Source organism: Oncorhynchus nerka, linkage group LG25 (genome assembly GCF_034236695.1).
Source record: "Oncorhynchus nerka isolate Pitt River linkage group LG25, Oner_Uvic_2.0, whole genome shotgun sequence".
Lineage (NCBI taxonomy): Eukaryota > Metazoa > Chordata > Actinopteri > Salmoniformes > Salmonidae > Oncorhynchus > Oncorhynchus nerka.
The window spans coordinates 50,550,834-50,568,011 of NC_088420.1; the positions used below are offsets into that span (position 1 = coordinate 50,550,834).

The 17,178-nt window shown below is 43.7% G+C and overlaps 1 protein-coding gene across 3 annotated transcripts in view; it reads left to right on the forward strand.

Annotated features, from left to right (window-relative positions):
* immp2l (inner mitochondrial membrane peptidase subunit 2) overlaps positions 1-17,178 on the forward strand; it is a 150,172-nt gene that overhangs the window by 23,029 nt on the left and 109,965 nt on the right. For 2 of the 3 annotated variants that reach the window (XM_029634824.2, XM_029634823.2), the window contains exon 2: positions 13,685-13,822. In XM_029634824.2, coding sequence (XP_029490684.2) covers positions 13,685-13,822 — 138 coding nt within the window. Of the gene's footprint in view, positions 1-13,019; positions 13,076-13,684; positions 13,823-17,178 lie in introns of those variants that run through there. The other variant, XM_029634825.2, reaches the window with a different exon arrangement.

Genomic DNA, 17,178 nt, shown 5'->3' on the forward strand with positions numbered 1-17,178 from the left:
ACAACAGCAAATGACCTTGTGAAGATGCTGTAGGAAACCCGTACAAAAGTATCTACATCCACAGTAAAACAAGTCCAATATCAACATAACCTGAAAGGTCGCTCAGCAAGGAAGAAGCCACTGCTCCAAAACCGCCATAAAAATGCCAGACTATGGTTTGCAACTGCACATGGGGACAAAGATCGTACTTTTTGGAGAAATGTCCTCTGGTCTGATGAAACAAAAATATAACTGTTGGCCATAATAACCATTGTTAAGTTTGGAGGAAAAAGGGGGAGGCTTGCAAGCCGAAAAACACCATCCCATCCGTGAAGCACGGGGGTGGCAGCATCATGTTGTGGGGGTGCTTTGCTGCAGGAGGGACTGGTGCACTTCATAAAATAGATGGCATCATGAGGTAGGAAAATTATGTGGATATATTGAAGCAACACCTCAAGACATCAGTCAGGAAGTTAAAGCTTGGTCGCAAATGGGTCTTCCAAATGGCCAATGACTCCAAGCATACTTCCAAAGTTGTGACAAAATGTCTTAAGGACAACAAAGTCAAGGTATTGGAGTGCCTATCACAAAGCCCTGACCTCATCCTATAGAAAATGTGTGGACAGAACTGAAAAAGGGTGCGTGAGCAAGGAGGCCTACAAACCTGACTCAGTTACACCAGCTCTGTCTGGAGGAATGGGCCAAAATTCACCCAACTTATTGTAGGAAGCTTGTGGAAGGCTTTCAGAACGTTTGACCCGAGTTAAACAATTTAAAGGCAATGCTACCAAATACTACTTGAGTGTATGTAAACTTCTGACCCACTGGAAATGTGATGGAAGAAATAAAAGCTGATATAAATCATTATCTCTACTATTATTCTGACATTTCATATTGTTTAAAAAAGTGGTGATCCTAACTGACCTAAGACAGGTAAGTTTTACTAGGATTAAATGTCAGGAATTGTGAAAAACTGAGTTTAAATGTATTTGGCTAAGGTGTATGTAAACTTCTGACTTCAACTGTATTTGGAACATCAAATTGCAAATAAAATCACATTATCGAATCATAATACATATAGAATCGTGAGAATTGCAATACATATTGCATTGGCACCTAAGAATCGTGATAGTATCATGAGGTCCCTGGCAATTCCCAGCCCTATTGGCTAGAGATTGATATGAATCAATGAAAGGCTGTCAGTTACCATGAACACAACTCTGCAAGAAGTCAGCACAGGAGGAAAGCCAGCCTAATGCAGCACAGCTGCTCTGTGCCACCCTCACACCTCACTGAAGCGCTCTGTAGGCCTTATGCGATTCAATTTGTTTTGATATGGATTATGTACTCTATTAATGTGCAGGAATGGCAATATGTTCATGTCAGGATGGATTGTTATGCTACAATGGATTTTCTGCCAACCATGCTGGAGTGCCTCTCCCTCTAGCACATGGTAACTGATGTCTTACAATATCCTATGGTGGGTTCGGAAAATAGATTACTGTGTTTAATAGGGCGACAAAAAAATATACAGGGGCGCGGAAATCGTTCATTTGTTAAGGGTAGATGCTGTAGGGCTCTGTGCTATGTGGGCAGGCTACATAATGTGTGTAGGCTACACACCCACTGGGCACCCCACGTCATTTCATTGTGGGAATTGGGTACTTTTTTTGCTCATCCATATATCGTCCATATATTTATAGATTCTTATTCCATTCCTTACTTAGATTTGTGTATATTAGGTATTTGTTGTGGAATTGTTAGATATTACTTGATAGATATTGCTGCACTGTCGGAACTAGAAGCACAAATCTTTTGCTACACTCGCAATAACTTCTGCTAACCATGTGTGTGTGTGTGACCAATTTAAAATTTCATTTGATATTTGGTTGATCAATGAGATTACAACCTATTTTCACCTAGTCAAAAAAACTGCCAAAATGTTGTTGAATTCAAAATGTGTTATCACTATGCTTTCAACCATCTAAAAGTACAACCAAATTCCAATAGAAAATCAATGTCTGATTTTTGGTTTAGATGTCACCTACAGTTGAAGTCGGAAGTTCACATACACTTAGGTTGGCGTCATTAAAACTTGTTTTTCAACCACTCCACAAATTTCTTGTTAAACTATAGTTCTGGCAAGTCGGTTAGGACATCTACTTTGTGATTGACACGAGTAATTTTTCAAAACATTATTTGCAGACAGATTATTTCATAATTCACCATATCACAATTCCAGTGGGTCAGAAGTTTACATACACTAAGTTGACTGTGCCTTTAAACAGCTTTGGAAATTCCAGAAAAGGATGTCATGGCTTTAGAAGCTTCTGATAGGCTAATTGACGTCATTTGAGTCAATTGGAGGTGTACCTGTGGATGTATTTCAAGACCAACCTTCAACTTTTGTGCTTCTTTGCTTGACATCATTGGAAAATCAAAAGAAATCAGCCAAGACCTCAGAAAAATAATTGTAGACCTCCACAAGTCTGGTTCATCCTTGGGAGCAATTTTCAAACGCCTAAAAGTACCACGTTCATCTGTACAAACAATAGTACGCAAGTATAAACACCATGGGACCATGCAGCCTTCATACCACTCAGGAAGGAGACGTGTTCTGTCTCCTAGAGATGAACGTACTCTGGTGCGAAAGGTGTAAATCAATCCCAGAACAACAGCAAAAGACCTTGTGAAGATACAAAAGTATCTATAGCCACAGTAAAACGAGTCCTATATCGACATAACCTGAAAGGCCACTCAGCAAGGCAGAAGCCACTGCTCCAAAACCTCAATAAAAAGGCCAGACTACAGTTTGCAATTGCACATGGGGACAAAGATTGTACTTTTTGGAGAAATGTCCTCTGGTCTGATGAAACAAAAATAGAACTGTTTAGCCATAATGACCATCGTTATGTTTGGAGGAAACAGGGGGAGGCTTGCAAGCCGAATAACACCATTCCAAACATGAAGCATGGGGGTGGCAGCATCATGTTGTGGGGGTGCTTTGCTGCAGGAGAGTCTGGTGCACTTTACAAAATAGATGGCATCATGAGGAAAGAAAATGATATGGATATATTGAAGCAACATCTCAAGACATCAGTCAGGAAGTTTAAGCTTGGTCGCAAATGGGTCTTCCAAGTGGACATAGAACCCAAGCGTACTTCCAAAGTTGAGGCAAAATGGCTTAAGGACAACAAAGTCAAGGTATTGGAGTGGCCATCACAAAGCCCTGACCTCAATCCCATAGAAAATGTGTGGGCAGAACTGAAAAAGCGTGTGCAGGCAAGGAGGCCTACAAACCTGACTCAGTTACACCAACTCTGTCAGGAGGAATGGGCCAAAATTCACCCAACTTATTGTGGGAAGCTTGTGGAAGGCCACCCAAAACGTTTGACCCAAGTTAAACAATTTAAAGGCAATGCTACCAAATACTAATTGAGTGTATGTAAACTTCTGACCCACTGTGAATGTGATGAAAAAAATAAAAGCTGAAATGAATAATTCTCTACTATTATTCAGACATTTCACATTCTTAAAATAAAGTGGTGATCCTAACTGACCGAAGACAGAAATGTTTTACTAGGATTAAATGTCAGGAATGGTGAAAAACTTAGTTTAAATGTATTTGGCTAAGGTGTATGTAAACTTCCAACTCAACTGTAAATGAGTTATCACTGTCCGGTTAACTGTCTAAAAGAACACAAGTTCAAATGGGAAAACAATGTCAGATACTGTTTTATTTGTACACCAACTTAATTGCGTTATCACTGTGCTTCATCTAATAGCACAACCAAATGACCTGGATTGCAGTTGAGATTACATTAAAGTACATGGTGCAAGTGGTCAATGCCTCTGCAGATTATTATAGCATTTGTGAAGAATTCCACAGACCTGCGACCATTGCATGTTATCTTGAACATGCATGCTTTCTATGATTACATAAGAATACATTTGTAACAGTAACCTCAATGTGGCCATGATGTGTTACTCATTTTAAGGTAAAAAAAATACTGTAACATTAGTTTGTAAGATAGCCTTAAAGGAAAGGCTCACCCATTTTTGAATGTTATATTGTTTTTGTGCATCTCTGAGTGATGTTACTTGCTGATGTTGTCTTTGGTATTATTGTGTATACCTACATTTGCTAGCTAGCCAGCCCATAGATAGAGCATTGCATTGTGGGTTTGTAGATGTCTTAAGCTACAACAGATATTCAGAACAATTTTCCATGTTTATTATAACGCCAAAATGGAACATTTGTTCGCAAAAATATTGTAAATGAAAGGAATGAGTGGTTTTGGGTGTTTTCATTTTTTATTATTGTTTATTGTAGACTATTTACTGTATTACAAAGGTAATATTGAGTTTGGTTGTATTTGGTTGACAACTCAACCAAATATCAACATTTAAAGGAGATGGATCTACTGCTTGGATAGTTCCGTCTGAGCCACAGGCTTAATCACATTCTTTAACTTTTTATTTTTGAATGAGATGGAGAATTGAATCGAACATTTTTATTGTATTGTAAAAGGGATATTGAATATTGTTTGGAAGGAGATGTATCTTCTGCTTGGATAGTTCTTTCTGTGCCACTCAGGCTATAATTCAGTTTGTCTACAAATTAATAATTCACATGTTGGATTCACGTCTCTATTTCAACCAAGCATCTAAGTTAAAGAATGTGAATGAATCAAATCAAACTTTAAATGCACATTAAATACAGTCCTATTCTTTAACTTAGATTTTTGTTTGAGATGGAGATGTGAATCCAACATATTTGGTATTAACTTGTAAATTCCATTTAAAATCAACCAAAAGTTGGAATCCTAGGCCGATAGGGACTGTCTATATCATATTTTATGTAAGGTTTGTCTGTTGAAAATTGGTTAACATGATGTCAAACTCCTGTGGTTGAAATTTCACAAAACAGTTTTGTAAAATTGATTACTTATTTTCCACATATATTTCCAAATTACGTTGATACAACGTTGATTTAACCAATGTGTGCCAAGTGGGTTTTGTGTGTGTTTCCTCAGCCCTGTGTGAGTGCTATGGGTGCAGGTTGACTCCACCTGCTATGTGCTTGGCCTTTTTAAAGCTGTAATATGTGACTTTTTGGGCGACCTGACCAAATTCACATAGAAAATGAGTTACAGATCTGTCATTCCCATTGACAGCAAGTCTAAGAAGCTGTAGATCTGTTTTATGTACGCTATTTCTATGCTTTCATTCTTAAGTTTCGTTTTTGCGTCTTAAACTTTTGGTGTTGTACACCAGCTTCAAACAGCTGAAAATACAATAGTTTTGGTTATGGGAAATCTATTTCACAGCAGTTTAGATGGTACAATGATTCTCTACACCATAGTTTCTTGTTTTGTCAGAAACTGAAATCAGGTGAACAATTAGAATTTTAGCAACCAGGAAATGGCGTAGAGATTTCTGCATAGCGCATCTTTAATTAGCTTCATTACAGCAGGTTAACTCGGGCTGGAGCAGAGCAGTCATGGGGCCAGAGGCTGAGAGGATGTGTGATGCAGGTTGGTCTTAATTGGCTAGGCGGTTGTGTCCTTGGGCGGATCTTGTTCTGTCCGGGTCTACTTATGTCCTGTTCTCTTCTGTCGAAAAGCTTCTATTCTTTTACTTCTAACTCAGTCACGTTCATTAACACTGTTTAGGCAACTTTTTGCACAAAAGGTTGTTGCAACACTAATGCAGGAAGTTGAAATAACAAGGAAAGTATGTTGAAACAATATTGTTGACAATATTTGCCAGCCATTGGAAAACAATATTTGCACGGAGGGTTGTTATTGTTTCAAAGCAATAGCCACTAGTGTTGTCATGATGGCAGCATTTTGATTTTGAAACCGATACCAGATGTAGTGTATTTTTCCATATCGAGACTGAAATCATCAACAATATATAGGCTACTTTGCCTACAAATGAATAAAGAGTGAGCCAGAGATTAATATATCTTAACCAGAAGAAGAAAAAAATTGATCCCTTCCCGACCCCCCTCCTTCCGCTGCCTGCTGCTGCTGGCCATCCCAGATTCTGCCTTTATGCTCCTGAAGTTTCCGGTAATAGGCTACACCAGCTTTTAGCAACCTTTTCCATTTGGAGTGCCAAGTAATTGTACCATTTCTTTCTACTGATCTGCATGCCAGTTATGATTTTCATATGCACATTTTGTGGAACAGGTTCATTTAATTTTTAATAAAGTCTCTAATTAAGTGGTTAATCAACATTCTATCTAATTGAAAATGATACTTTTAGATTTGTAACTTCTATTGCCTTTGCCAATATGTAAAAATAGCCTACATAAAGCTAACAAATAATTATATTTTAGCCCACAGGTAGAAAATAACCATATTTTTAAAATAAATATCCTATACATCGCATGGCCTATCTGCAAGGAACTTAACATTGTATCAACTATTAACTTGGGTCCAGCTTGATGCTGGTACTAGCAAACTTGCAACATTGTATAAAATATTCTGGGCCCTCAAGAGTTTCTGTGCCAGTGAGCTCTGGACAGACAGACACAGCTGTAAGCTATTTGCGCAAGGGATGAGAGGTAATCAGGTAGGCCTTTTTTCCACCAGATCAGAGCATGACATTTTTTCCACTTTCATGCTGAGCGGTTATTGAAAGGGGGAGAGCTGGCTGGAAAGATTTTTCAAATAGGCTACGTTAAGGAACTATTGTCATTCTCAATGGATGTATAAACAGACTTTGTTTACTTTGCTTTTTGAGGCGAAGAAAAAATTACTTTGATAAGCTCCACAGTGATGCTGATTTTAAGACAATCAGAAATAGTATCAAATCCCAAAATGGGAACATTCATAAGCCTACATTTGCGCACAGGCCAGGTAGCCTAGACCTAGTTCTATGCGTAATCAGGTACGCTGTGTCCTTATTCATAAATGGAATGAGATAAACCAAACTTAGGTTGTGTGCTCTGCAAATGTGTCCGCTCCTTCAATGAGAACGGTAAAGACTAATAAAAATATATTGAATGCATTAACATAAATGGCCATAACCAAACAGACATTGTAGATTACAAATGATGGTAATTAACAGTAAATGTACTACTGGTGATACTGGTGTGCCATCCCTGTGGCCTCCGCAATGGATTAGTCCAATCAGACAGGTGTCTCATGTGCTAAATATATATATATATATATTTTTATATATTTGTCACTGCCAGACTAAGAATATCTCAGTTCAATATCATTACATTATCATTTTTTATGTCAATATTTTTCAGAGACAGCCGTGTATGCATTAATTAATAAATTATACAATCAACTTGACTTTATTTTTAACCAACTACATGACAACTTAATGGTAATAATTTATTTAAAAGGTAAATCTCTGTTGATAAACTTGGAAAATCAAGATGTTGTGACGTGTAAATGAGTGAAGAGGTGTGGAGTCAAGCGCAGAGAGCAAAGGATGTGGGAAAAACAACACGCTTTAATGTCCTGGAAACATAACATGTACAAAAGTGGAAACACAAATGAACAGAAATATAAACGGACAGCGTGAAACCCAAATGCAAACAAAATACACTCAAACAAAGAAACAGGAGAACAAGCCCGCACGAAACAGAAGCGGGCTGAACAGACTATATATAACCCTATCCTAACAACCAAACAAGAAACAGGTGATACCAATTAGACAGAACTAAACGAACACAGAACAACGGATCAGCGATAGCTAGTAGACCGGCGACGACGACCGCCGAGCGCCAACCGAACAAGAAGGGGAGTCACCTTCGGTAATATTCGTGACAGTACCCCCCTCCTGACGCGCAGCTCCCGCAGCCCGCCGACGCCGGCCTCGGGGACGACCCGGGGGCCGAGGCGCTGGGCGATCCGGACGGAGGCGATGAAATTCACTCAACATAGATGGGTCTAGAATATCCCTCACCGGGACCCAGCACCTCTCCTCCGGACCGTACCCCTCCCAGTCAACGAGGTACTGCAAGCCTCTCACCCGGCGTCTCGAGTCCAGAATAGCTCGTATCTTGTACGCCGGGGACCCCTCAATGTCCAGAGGGGGCGGAGGAACCTCCGGAACCTCATCTTCCTGCATAGGACCAGCTACCACCGGCCTGAGAAGAGACACATGAAATGAGGGGTTAATACGATAATACGAAGGAAGTAATAATCGATAACAAACCTCATTTATTCTCCTCAGGACTTTAAATGGCCCTATACACTGCGGACCCAGCTTCCGGCAGGGCAAGCGGAGAGGCAGGTTTCGGGTCAAGAGCCAGACCCTGTCCCCAGGTGCAAACACTGGGGTCTCACTGCGATGACGGTCAGCGCTCTTCTTCTGCCTTATACTCGCTTGGCGTAATGACTCTTGGACCGCCCTCCAGGTCTCCTTAGAGCGCTGTACCCACTCCTCCACCTCAGGAGCCTCAGTCTGGCTCTGATGCCACGGTGCCAGGACTGGCTGGTACCCCAACACGCACTCAAATGGTGACAAGTTGGTAGAGGAGTGGCTTAGTGAGTTCTGGGCTATTTCTGCCCAGGGAATATATCTCGCCCACTCCCCTGGCCGGTCATGGCAATACGACCGCAGAAACCTACCCACCTCCTGGTTAACTCTCTCCACCTGACCATTACTCTCCGGGTGATACCCTGAGGTCAGGCTGACCGAGACCCCCAGACGTTCCATAAATGCCCTCCAAACACGAGAGATAAATTGGGGGCCCCGATCAGAAACTATATCCTCGGGCACCCCGTAATGCCGGAAGACATGGGTGAAAAGAGCTTCCGCAGTCTGTAGGGCGGTAGGGAGACCGGGCAATGGGATAAGACGGAAGGACTTAGAGAACCGATCCACAACGACCAGGATTGTAGTGTTACCCTGAGAGGGGGGGAGGTCAGTAAGAAAATCTACCGAAAGATGGGTCCACGGCCGTTGTGGAACGGGAAGAGGTTGTAATTTACCTCTTGGCAGGTGTCTAGGAGCCTTACTCTGGGCGCACACCGAACAGGAGGAAACATAGAATCGCACATCCCTCCTCAAAGTGGGCCACCAGTACTTCCTCTCAAGACCTCGCACTGTCCTATAAATACCTGGGTGACCCGCCGAGGGTAGACAATGAGCCCATCGAATCAATTGATCACGGACAGCCAGCGGCACGTACCTACGACCCTCCGGACACTGTGGAGGCGCAGGTTCCCCCCTATGCGCCCGCTCGATGTCTGCGTCCACATCCCATACTACTGGTGCCACCAGCTTAGCTGCCGGAATGATGGGAGTAGGATCGATGGACCTGTCCTCAGTGTCATAGAGTCTTGACAGCGCGTCAGCCTTAGTGTTAAGGGAACCTGGTCTATATGAGATAGTGAAACGAAATCTGGTGAAAAACATGGCCCACCTTGCCTGACGAGGATTCATTCTCCTAGCTGATCGGATATACTCCAGGTTACGATGGTCAGTCCAGATAAGGAAAGGGTGCTTAGCCCCCTCAAGCCAGTGTCTCCACACCTTCAGGGCCTCAACCATAGCCAACAACTCCCTATCCCCCACATCATAATTCCGCTCCGCTGGTCCGAGTTTCTTTGAAAAAAAGGCACAGGGGCGGAGTTTCGGAGGCACACCCGAACGCTGTGAGAGCACCGCTCCAACCCCAGCCTCGGATGCGTCCACCTCTACTATAAACGCCAAAGAAGGGTCCGGATGTGCCAACACCGGCGCCTCAGTAAACATCGCCTTCAACTTATGAAAAGCTCCGTTCGCCTCTGCTGACCACTGCAAACGCGCCGGCCCCCCCTTCAGCAGTGAGGTAATAGGGGCAGCTACCTGACCAAAACCCCGGATAAACCTCCGGTAGTAATTGGCAAATCCCAAAAACCGCTGCACCTCCTTTACCGTGGTCGGAGTCGGCCAATTACGCACGGCCTTTATGCGGTCACCCTCCATTACCAAACCAGAGCTGGAAATGCGATAACCCAGGAAGGAAACTGATTGTTTGGAAAACTCACATTTCTCCGCCTTCACATACAGGTCATTCTCCAGCAGTCGTCTAAGAACCTTGCGCACAAGAGATACATGCTCAGTGCGTGTAGCGGAGTAGATCAAAATATCGTCAATATACACCACTACACCCTGTCCGTGCAGGTCTCTGAGTATTTCATCCACAAAGGATTGAAATATAGCTGGAGCATTCTTTAAACCGTATGGCATGACGAGGTACTCATAATGGCCCGACGTAGTGCTAAATGCAGTTTTCCACTCATCTCCCTCCCGAATACGCACCAAATTATAAGCACTCCTGAGATCCAGTTTAGTGAAGAACTGCGCTCCGTGAAATGATTCCACTGCTGTAGCAATGAGAGGTAGTGGGTAACTAAAACCCACTGTGATGGAATTTAGACCTCTATAATCAATACACGGACGTAACCCACCATCTTTTTTCTTCACAAAAAAGAAACTCGAAGAGACAGGTGACATGGAGGGCTGAATGTACCCCTGTCCCAGAGCCTCGGTGATATAAGTTTCCATAGCCACCTTCTCCTCCTGGGACAAAGGATACACATGACTCCTGGGGAGTGCAGCGTTACTCTGGAGATTTATCACGCAATCCCCCTGCTTATGGGGTGGTAATTGGGTCACTTTCTTTTTACTGAAAACGATAGCCAAATCGTCATACTCAGCTGGAATGCGCACGGTGGAAACCTGGTCTGGACTCTCCACCGTTGTCGCACCGATGGAAACCCCTACACACCTGCCTGAACACTCATCAGACCACCCCTGTAGAGTTCCCTGTTTCCACGAAATCGTAGGATTATGAATAGCTAGCCAGGGAATCCCCAGAACAACTGGAAATGCAGGTGAATCGATAAGGAACAAACTAATTCGCTCCTTGTGATTCCCCTGCGTAATCATCTCCAATGAAATTGTGGCTTTCTTTACCAGCCCTGACCCTAATGGTCGACTATCTAAAGAGTGCACGGGAAAAGGGGGGTCTACTTTTACTAACGGAATCCTCAACCTCTGAGCGAGTCCGCGATCTATAAAGTTTCCAGCTGCGCCTGAATCTACCAGTGCCTTATGCTGGAGAGAAGGAGAATAATTAAGGAAACAAATTAATAGGAACATGTGACCAACAGGAAACTCTGGGAGAGTGTGGTGCTTACTCACCTGGGGTGACCGATGAGTGTTCTGCCTGCCCTCACGATTCCCAGATGAATTCCTCCAGCACCGACCAGACGTGTGCCCTCTCCGGCCACAACTGGTACAGGAGGAGCTTCCTCCTCCGATCTCCCTTGACGCAGTCCCTCCTAGCTCCATCGGGATAGGGGCAGGATGATCAGGAGGTAGAACTGACAGGACCCTTTCGGAACGTCCACGAGCAGCTAGCAGATGGTCCAACCGGATCGACAGGTCTATCAGTCCATCCAGGCTAAGCGTAGTATCCCGACAGGCCAGCTCCCTACGGACGTCCTCTCTCAGGCTACACCTGTAATGGTCTATCAGGGCCCTGTCGTTCCAGCCTGCTCCCGCAGCCAAGGTCCGAAACTCCAGCGCGAAGTCCTGCGCGCTCTTCGTCCCCCTGTCTAAGATGGAACAATCTCTCACCCGCCGCTCGACCTTCTGGAGGGTGATCGAACACGGCCCTGAAACGGCGGATGAACTCCGGGTAGTTGTCCTTCGCTGAGTCGGGCCCGTTCCAGACCGCATTAGCCCACTCCAGGGCTCTACCGGTCAGGCAGGTGATGAGGACCCCTACTCTCCTCCTCCGAGGGGCCGGCCGAACGGTGGCCAGGTAGAGTTCTAATTGCAGCAGGAATCCCTGGCACCCCGTCGCTGCTCCATCGTAATTCCTCGGAGGCGTCATGTGCAGAGCGCTGGAACCGGATCCAGATGGGGAGATGGTAGAGTTGCTGGTAGGAGGGTCGGTGGGGTAGTAGTAGGGAAACCATTCCTCTCCCAACGATCCATCCTCTCCATCATCTGATCCATCGCTGATCCTAGGCGATGGAGGATGGACGTGTGATGTTGAACTCGCTCTTCCATAGTGGGAAGAGGAGTGGTCGCTGCTCCTGCTGACTCCATAGAAGGTGCGGGCTTCTGTGACGTGTAAATGAGTGAAGAGGTGTGGAGTCAAGCGCAGAGAGCAAAGGATGTGGGAAAAACAACACGCTTTAATGTCCTGGAAACATAACATGTACAAAAGTGGAAACACAAATGAACAGAAATATAAACGGACAGCGTGAAACCCAAATGCAAACAAAATACACTCAAACAAAGAAACAGGAGAACAAGCCCGCACGAAACAGAAGCGGGCTGAACAGACTATATATAACCCTATCCTAACAACCAAACAAGAAACAGGTGATACCAATTAGACAGAACTAAACGAACACAGAACAACGGATCAGCGATAGCTAGTAGACCGGCGACGACGACCGCCGAGCGCCAACCGAACAAGAAGGGGAGTCACCTTCGGTAATATTCGTGACAGATGTAGCTTAGACCTATTCACAATACAGGTGAATGCATATTCAATAGGAGTGTGCGTGCATTGAGTTATTGAGCTTCTTTTGGCTGATTGCATGGGGCTACAGATGACAAACAATCAGTTTCCATTCCATTTCGGACTTATTTAATTGTGCTTATCAACAACATTTGCATAGAAGTAGCTTCTTTTTATAAGAATGTGTCTTTAACCAGTAATGACATCATTCACGGGAGAAGACGGGGCGGCCCGTCGGAGCACAGTCAATTCGATGACACAATAGATCATCTTTGGGAGAGATGTGGGAATTAATTTAGTTTTTTGTGTCAATCAGCATATTTTGCGTAATGGTTTGCATATTACCATAAACAAAGTACTAGAGTATTGAGTTGATGTTAGCTTTAGCTGTCAGCTAGCAACAAAAGTTAGCCTGCAAAGTTGGAAGCTACCGGTATCTTTTTGCATCTAGCTTGTATGGACATTGTTTTGCGAACAGTGATTAACAGTTTTAAAATTTCTACATGCCGTGTCGGATTCAAATGTGTTATCTTCTGTGCAGCATGAGTGGGGAGCTAACATGACGCAGCCCAGACTCCCAGTGCAGGCTTGCAATGGGTAAGTGGAGCAGGTACGGTGCACGCTATAGTAAGGGATCGGCTGCGCTGACAGACAGGCTTGATTCGTGAGACACATTAACAGAAATACAGAAAGTAAAAAAAAAATATATATATATATTAGTACCCGAGACGTTATTCATGTTCTAGTATCGAAAGTACCGAAGTTTCGGTATAACGTGCAACACTAAGGATAGGTAAGGACATGCTACAGTACCACCAAGGAATATTTGATGTACCTCTGAAGCATAAACTTTTTGAAGCATCTCACGATCACAATCAGTAACAACAAAGTTTGAGTATCTGCCTGGTGGCTGTGTTATTTAAAGCCACTGATGCATTAGCCTGTCTAGGGTCTTTGGTCTGTCACTCTGTTATTTCACACTTGTCTTGCTGTCCTGCTGTCGTTTTTGAGAACAGAAGGCAGAGAAGGATGAGAAATGCCTGCATGCAATATGTGTTCTCTCTTTGAGTGAGAAATGACTGAAATTACATCCTGTTCTTGCCAATACAAACTCCCTACTATCTGATTCTCCATTTGCTGTTGCATGCTGAGTTCTTATGGCTGTGTTCCAATTATGATGGCGGCACTGTGTTCTTCTGTCCCTAGGTGATGGCTCAGCAGGCCGGGGCTGGGCGCAGGTATATCCGGGCGTTTGTGAGCGGCTTCTTCGTGGCAGTGCCCGTAACTGTCACTGTTCTGGACCGCTTTGCCTATGTAGCACGAGTAGAAGGAGCCTCAATGCAGGTGAGACACACGCTCTCTGCTTTCTCCATCAATTCCTACTGATCTTGTTGTACTTTTTCAAAGCCCCACTTTCCTTTTGTGACAGAGTTGATTGCATCTCAGTATCTACTGTATCATGCAGTAAAGAGAGGGAGAGGTTCTATTGAATGGAATAAATTGGCCTTACCTCACCCCACAATTCAAATACCACAGAAGACATTTAGCCGTGCTCGGATTCAGAAGCCATACAATACAACAGAAGTCATACTTCATGGCCTGGGTTGACACTTTGTCGTGATGAAATCCATCAAAAGCATCTCACGTCTTTGCTCACGTTAAGAAAACACACATAAACACTTGTTTTAAACGTCTATGCTCAATGCACGTTCATCTTTCATTCTGCTGTCAAACAGAGTTGATCAGGCATACATCTGTAGCTATGTAGGCATCGAGGTAAGTCAGTCGGGCAGCTGAGACCCATTGGTTTCGCGTCATTGGCTGGGGCTTGTCCTCCCTGTTGACAGTGTTGGTTGGCAGTTTAGCTTCTTGTGAATGGTTGACAAGAGAATCTATACAGCGTGATATAGTTTCGTTTGTACCATCCCATGTGACGTAATTAGAATCCAAGTATATTTGCATGGTTTTCTAAGTAAGTAAAGAAAGAAAGAAATGTAACAACAAATGTTTGTCTGAAGAAGATCGTTATTGATCTCCCTCCTCTCCTCCCATACTACTAATTAGTAAGTCAATACGTTCAGATACTGCAGGCTGTTTACATTGCTGGAGTTGTTAGGATTTCGCCAGGTTCTAGTTGTGTAGACAGGCCGTTGCCTCACTTTGCCTCTCCTCCTACAAGGCCGTGATAGTTTAAACAAGAATCCTTTCAAAACCCCTGCGTTGTCTTGCCTAAGGCTGCAGTGCTCACAAGATTGAATTGTTGACCAGACAATCTTATTTGATCTAACTTTCCTTGTCTCCTGTGTTGTTGTTTTTTCTCAGGTTTTTATTAATTCTAGGGTGCTTTCAAGCTAGCAAGAATAACGTCTTTGAAACAATACAGCATGTAATATGGTAAAATATGACTGAAAGTGAAAATGATAACGTATCCAACTGTAACAGATACATTCTGCGGCTGGCAGCACTCGTATGGGATATTTATTTTCAGCAGACGGATAAGAGATATTCTGTCAATTACCCTGGCAAGCGTGAAATGGCCTGTGCACATCCTGTTTAATGAATCATTCTTCCTGTGTCATGTCACCCGCTGCTTGGAGTGGGGCTTCGTCACACACTAGTTCTTCGATAAAGTGACACAAACTAAGTTGTAAGAATGAATTATTTCTGTGGGGGGGGGGATTTCACAGACTATAAGCGTACTACACTGTATACGATAGAGTTAGTCATGGTTGTTGAGAAACCCTCTTGTGTTTCCCATTGAGGGTGAAATTGTTAATTTTGTGGACTCACTGGGTAAAGAGAAAATTATACTGGGTCATGTTCACAAGGTACAAACCTGAGGGAAACTGGAAGGTACTAAACTTGTCCAACCCTGATGTACTCTGTAAGGTACTGTAGGAGATATGTGCATCATCTTGTTTGTGTTGTTGTTTAGATTATTGACCTCTGTACTGACCCTTGCCCCGAGACATGACTGTAGACTTCTATGGCGTCAGACTTTATAGTTAATTAGTCTACAGCCACATCTCAGGGCAACCGTTCCACTCCAATAGATTTTAATGGTATGACATATGTTTCACCCACATCTGTCGGTGTGAATCTGTAGGCACGGGAAGACATACAGATATATATAAAATGGTGCCGGAAGAAATGGCAGCAGTTTAACAGGCGCCCAACTTATTGTGCTATTATGTGTTTGTTTTTTCGCATTATTTGTAGCTTATTTTGTACAAAATGTTTCTGCAACTGTATCTTATGGCAAAAAAGAGCTTCTGGAGGTCAGGACAGTGATCACTAACCTCGGATTAGACCAAGATTTTTTCTCAGTCAGCTGTATAAGGAAATAAGCAAACAAGAAACCGCTCACCCAGAGGCGGCGCTTCTAGTAGCCGGATACTTTAATGCAGGGAAACTTAAATCAGTTCTTCCTAATTTCTATCAACATGTTAAATGAACAAGCAGAGAGAGAGAAATTCTAGATCACCTGTACTCCACACACAGAGACGCGTACAAAGCTCTCCCTCGCCCTCCGTTTGGTAAATCCGACCATAATTCTATCCTCCTGATTCCTGCTTACAAGCAAAAATTAAAGCAGGAAGCACCAGTGACTCAATCAATAAAAAAAAGTGGTCAGTTGAAGCAGATGCTAAACTACAGGACTGTTTTGCTATCAGACTGGAACATGTTCCGGGATTCTCCCGATGGCATTGAGGAGTACACCACATCAGTCACTGGCAATATCAATAAGTGCATCGGGGACGTCGCCCCCACAGTGACTGGACAAACATACCCCAAAAAGAAGCCATGGATTACAGGCAACATTCGCACTGAGCTAAAGGATAGAGCTGCTGTTTTCAAGGTGCGGGACTGTAAGCCGGAAGCTTATAAGAAATCCCGCTATGCCCTCCAACGAACCATCAAACAGGCAAAGCGTCAATACACGGCTAAGATTGAATCGTACTACACCGGCTCCGATGCTCGTCTTATGTCAGAGGGCTTGCAAACTATTGCAGACTACATAGGGAAGCACAGCCACGAGCTTCCCAGTGACACGAGCCTACCAGACGAGCTAAATCACTCCTATTCTTGCTTCGAGGCAAGCAACACTGAAGCATGCATGAGAGCATCAGCTGTTCCTGGTCGACTTTGTAATCACGCTTTCCGTAGCCGACGTTCAGTAAGACCTTTAAACAGGTCAACATTCACAAGGCTTTCCAGGACGTGTGCTCCTGGCATGTGCTGACCACCTGGCAGGTGTCTTCACTGACATTTTCAACATGTCCCTGATTGAGACTGAAATACCAACATGTTTCAAGCAGACCACCATAGTCCCTGTGCCCAAGAATACGAAGGCAACCTGCCTAAATGACTACAGACCCGTAGCACTCAGGTCCGTAGCCATGAAGTGTTTTGAAAGGCTGGCAAGGGCTCACATCAACACCATTATCCCAGAAACCCTAGACTCACTCCAATTTGCATATTGCACAAACAGATCCACAGATGACGCAATCTCTATTGCGCTCCACACTGCCCTTTCCCACCTGGACAAAAGGAACACCTATGTGAGAATGCTATTCATTGACTACAGCTCAGCGTTCAACACCATATTACCCTCAAAGCTCATCACTAAGCTAAGGATCCTGGGACTAAATACCTCCCTCTGCAACTGGATCCTGGACTTCCTGACAGGCCGCCCCAAG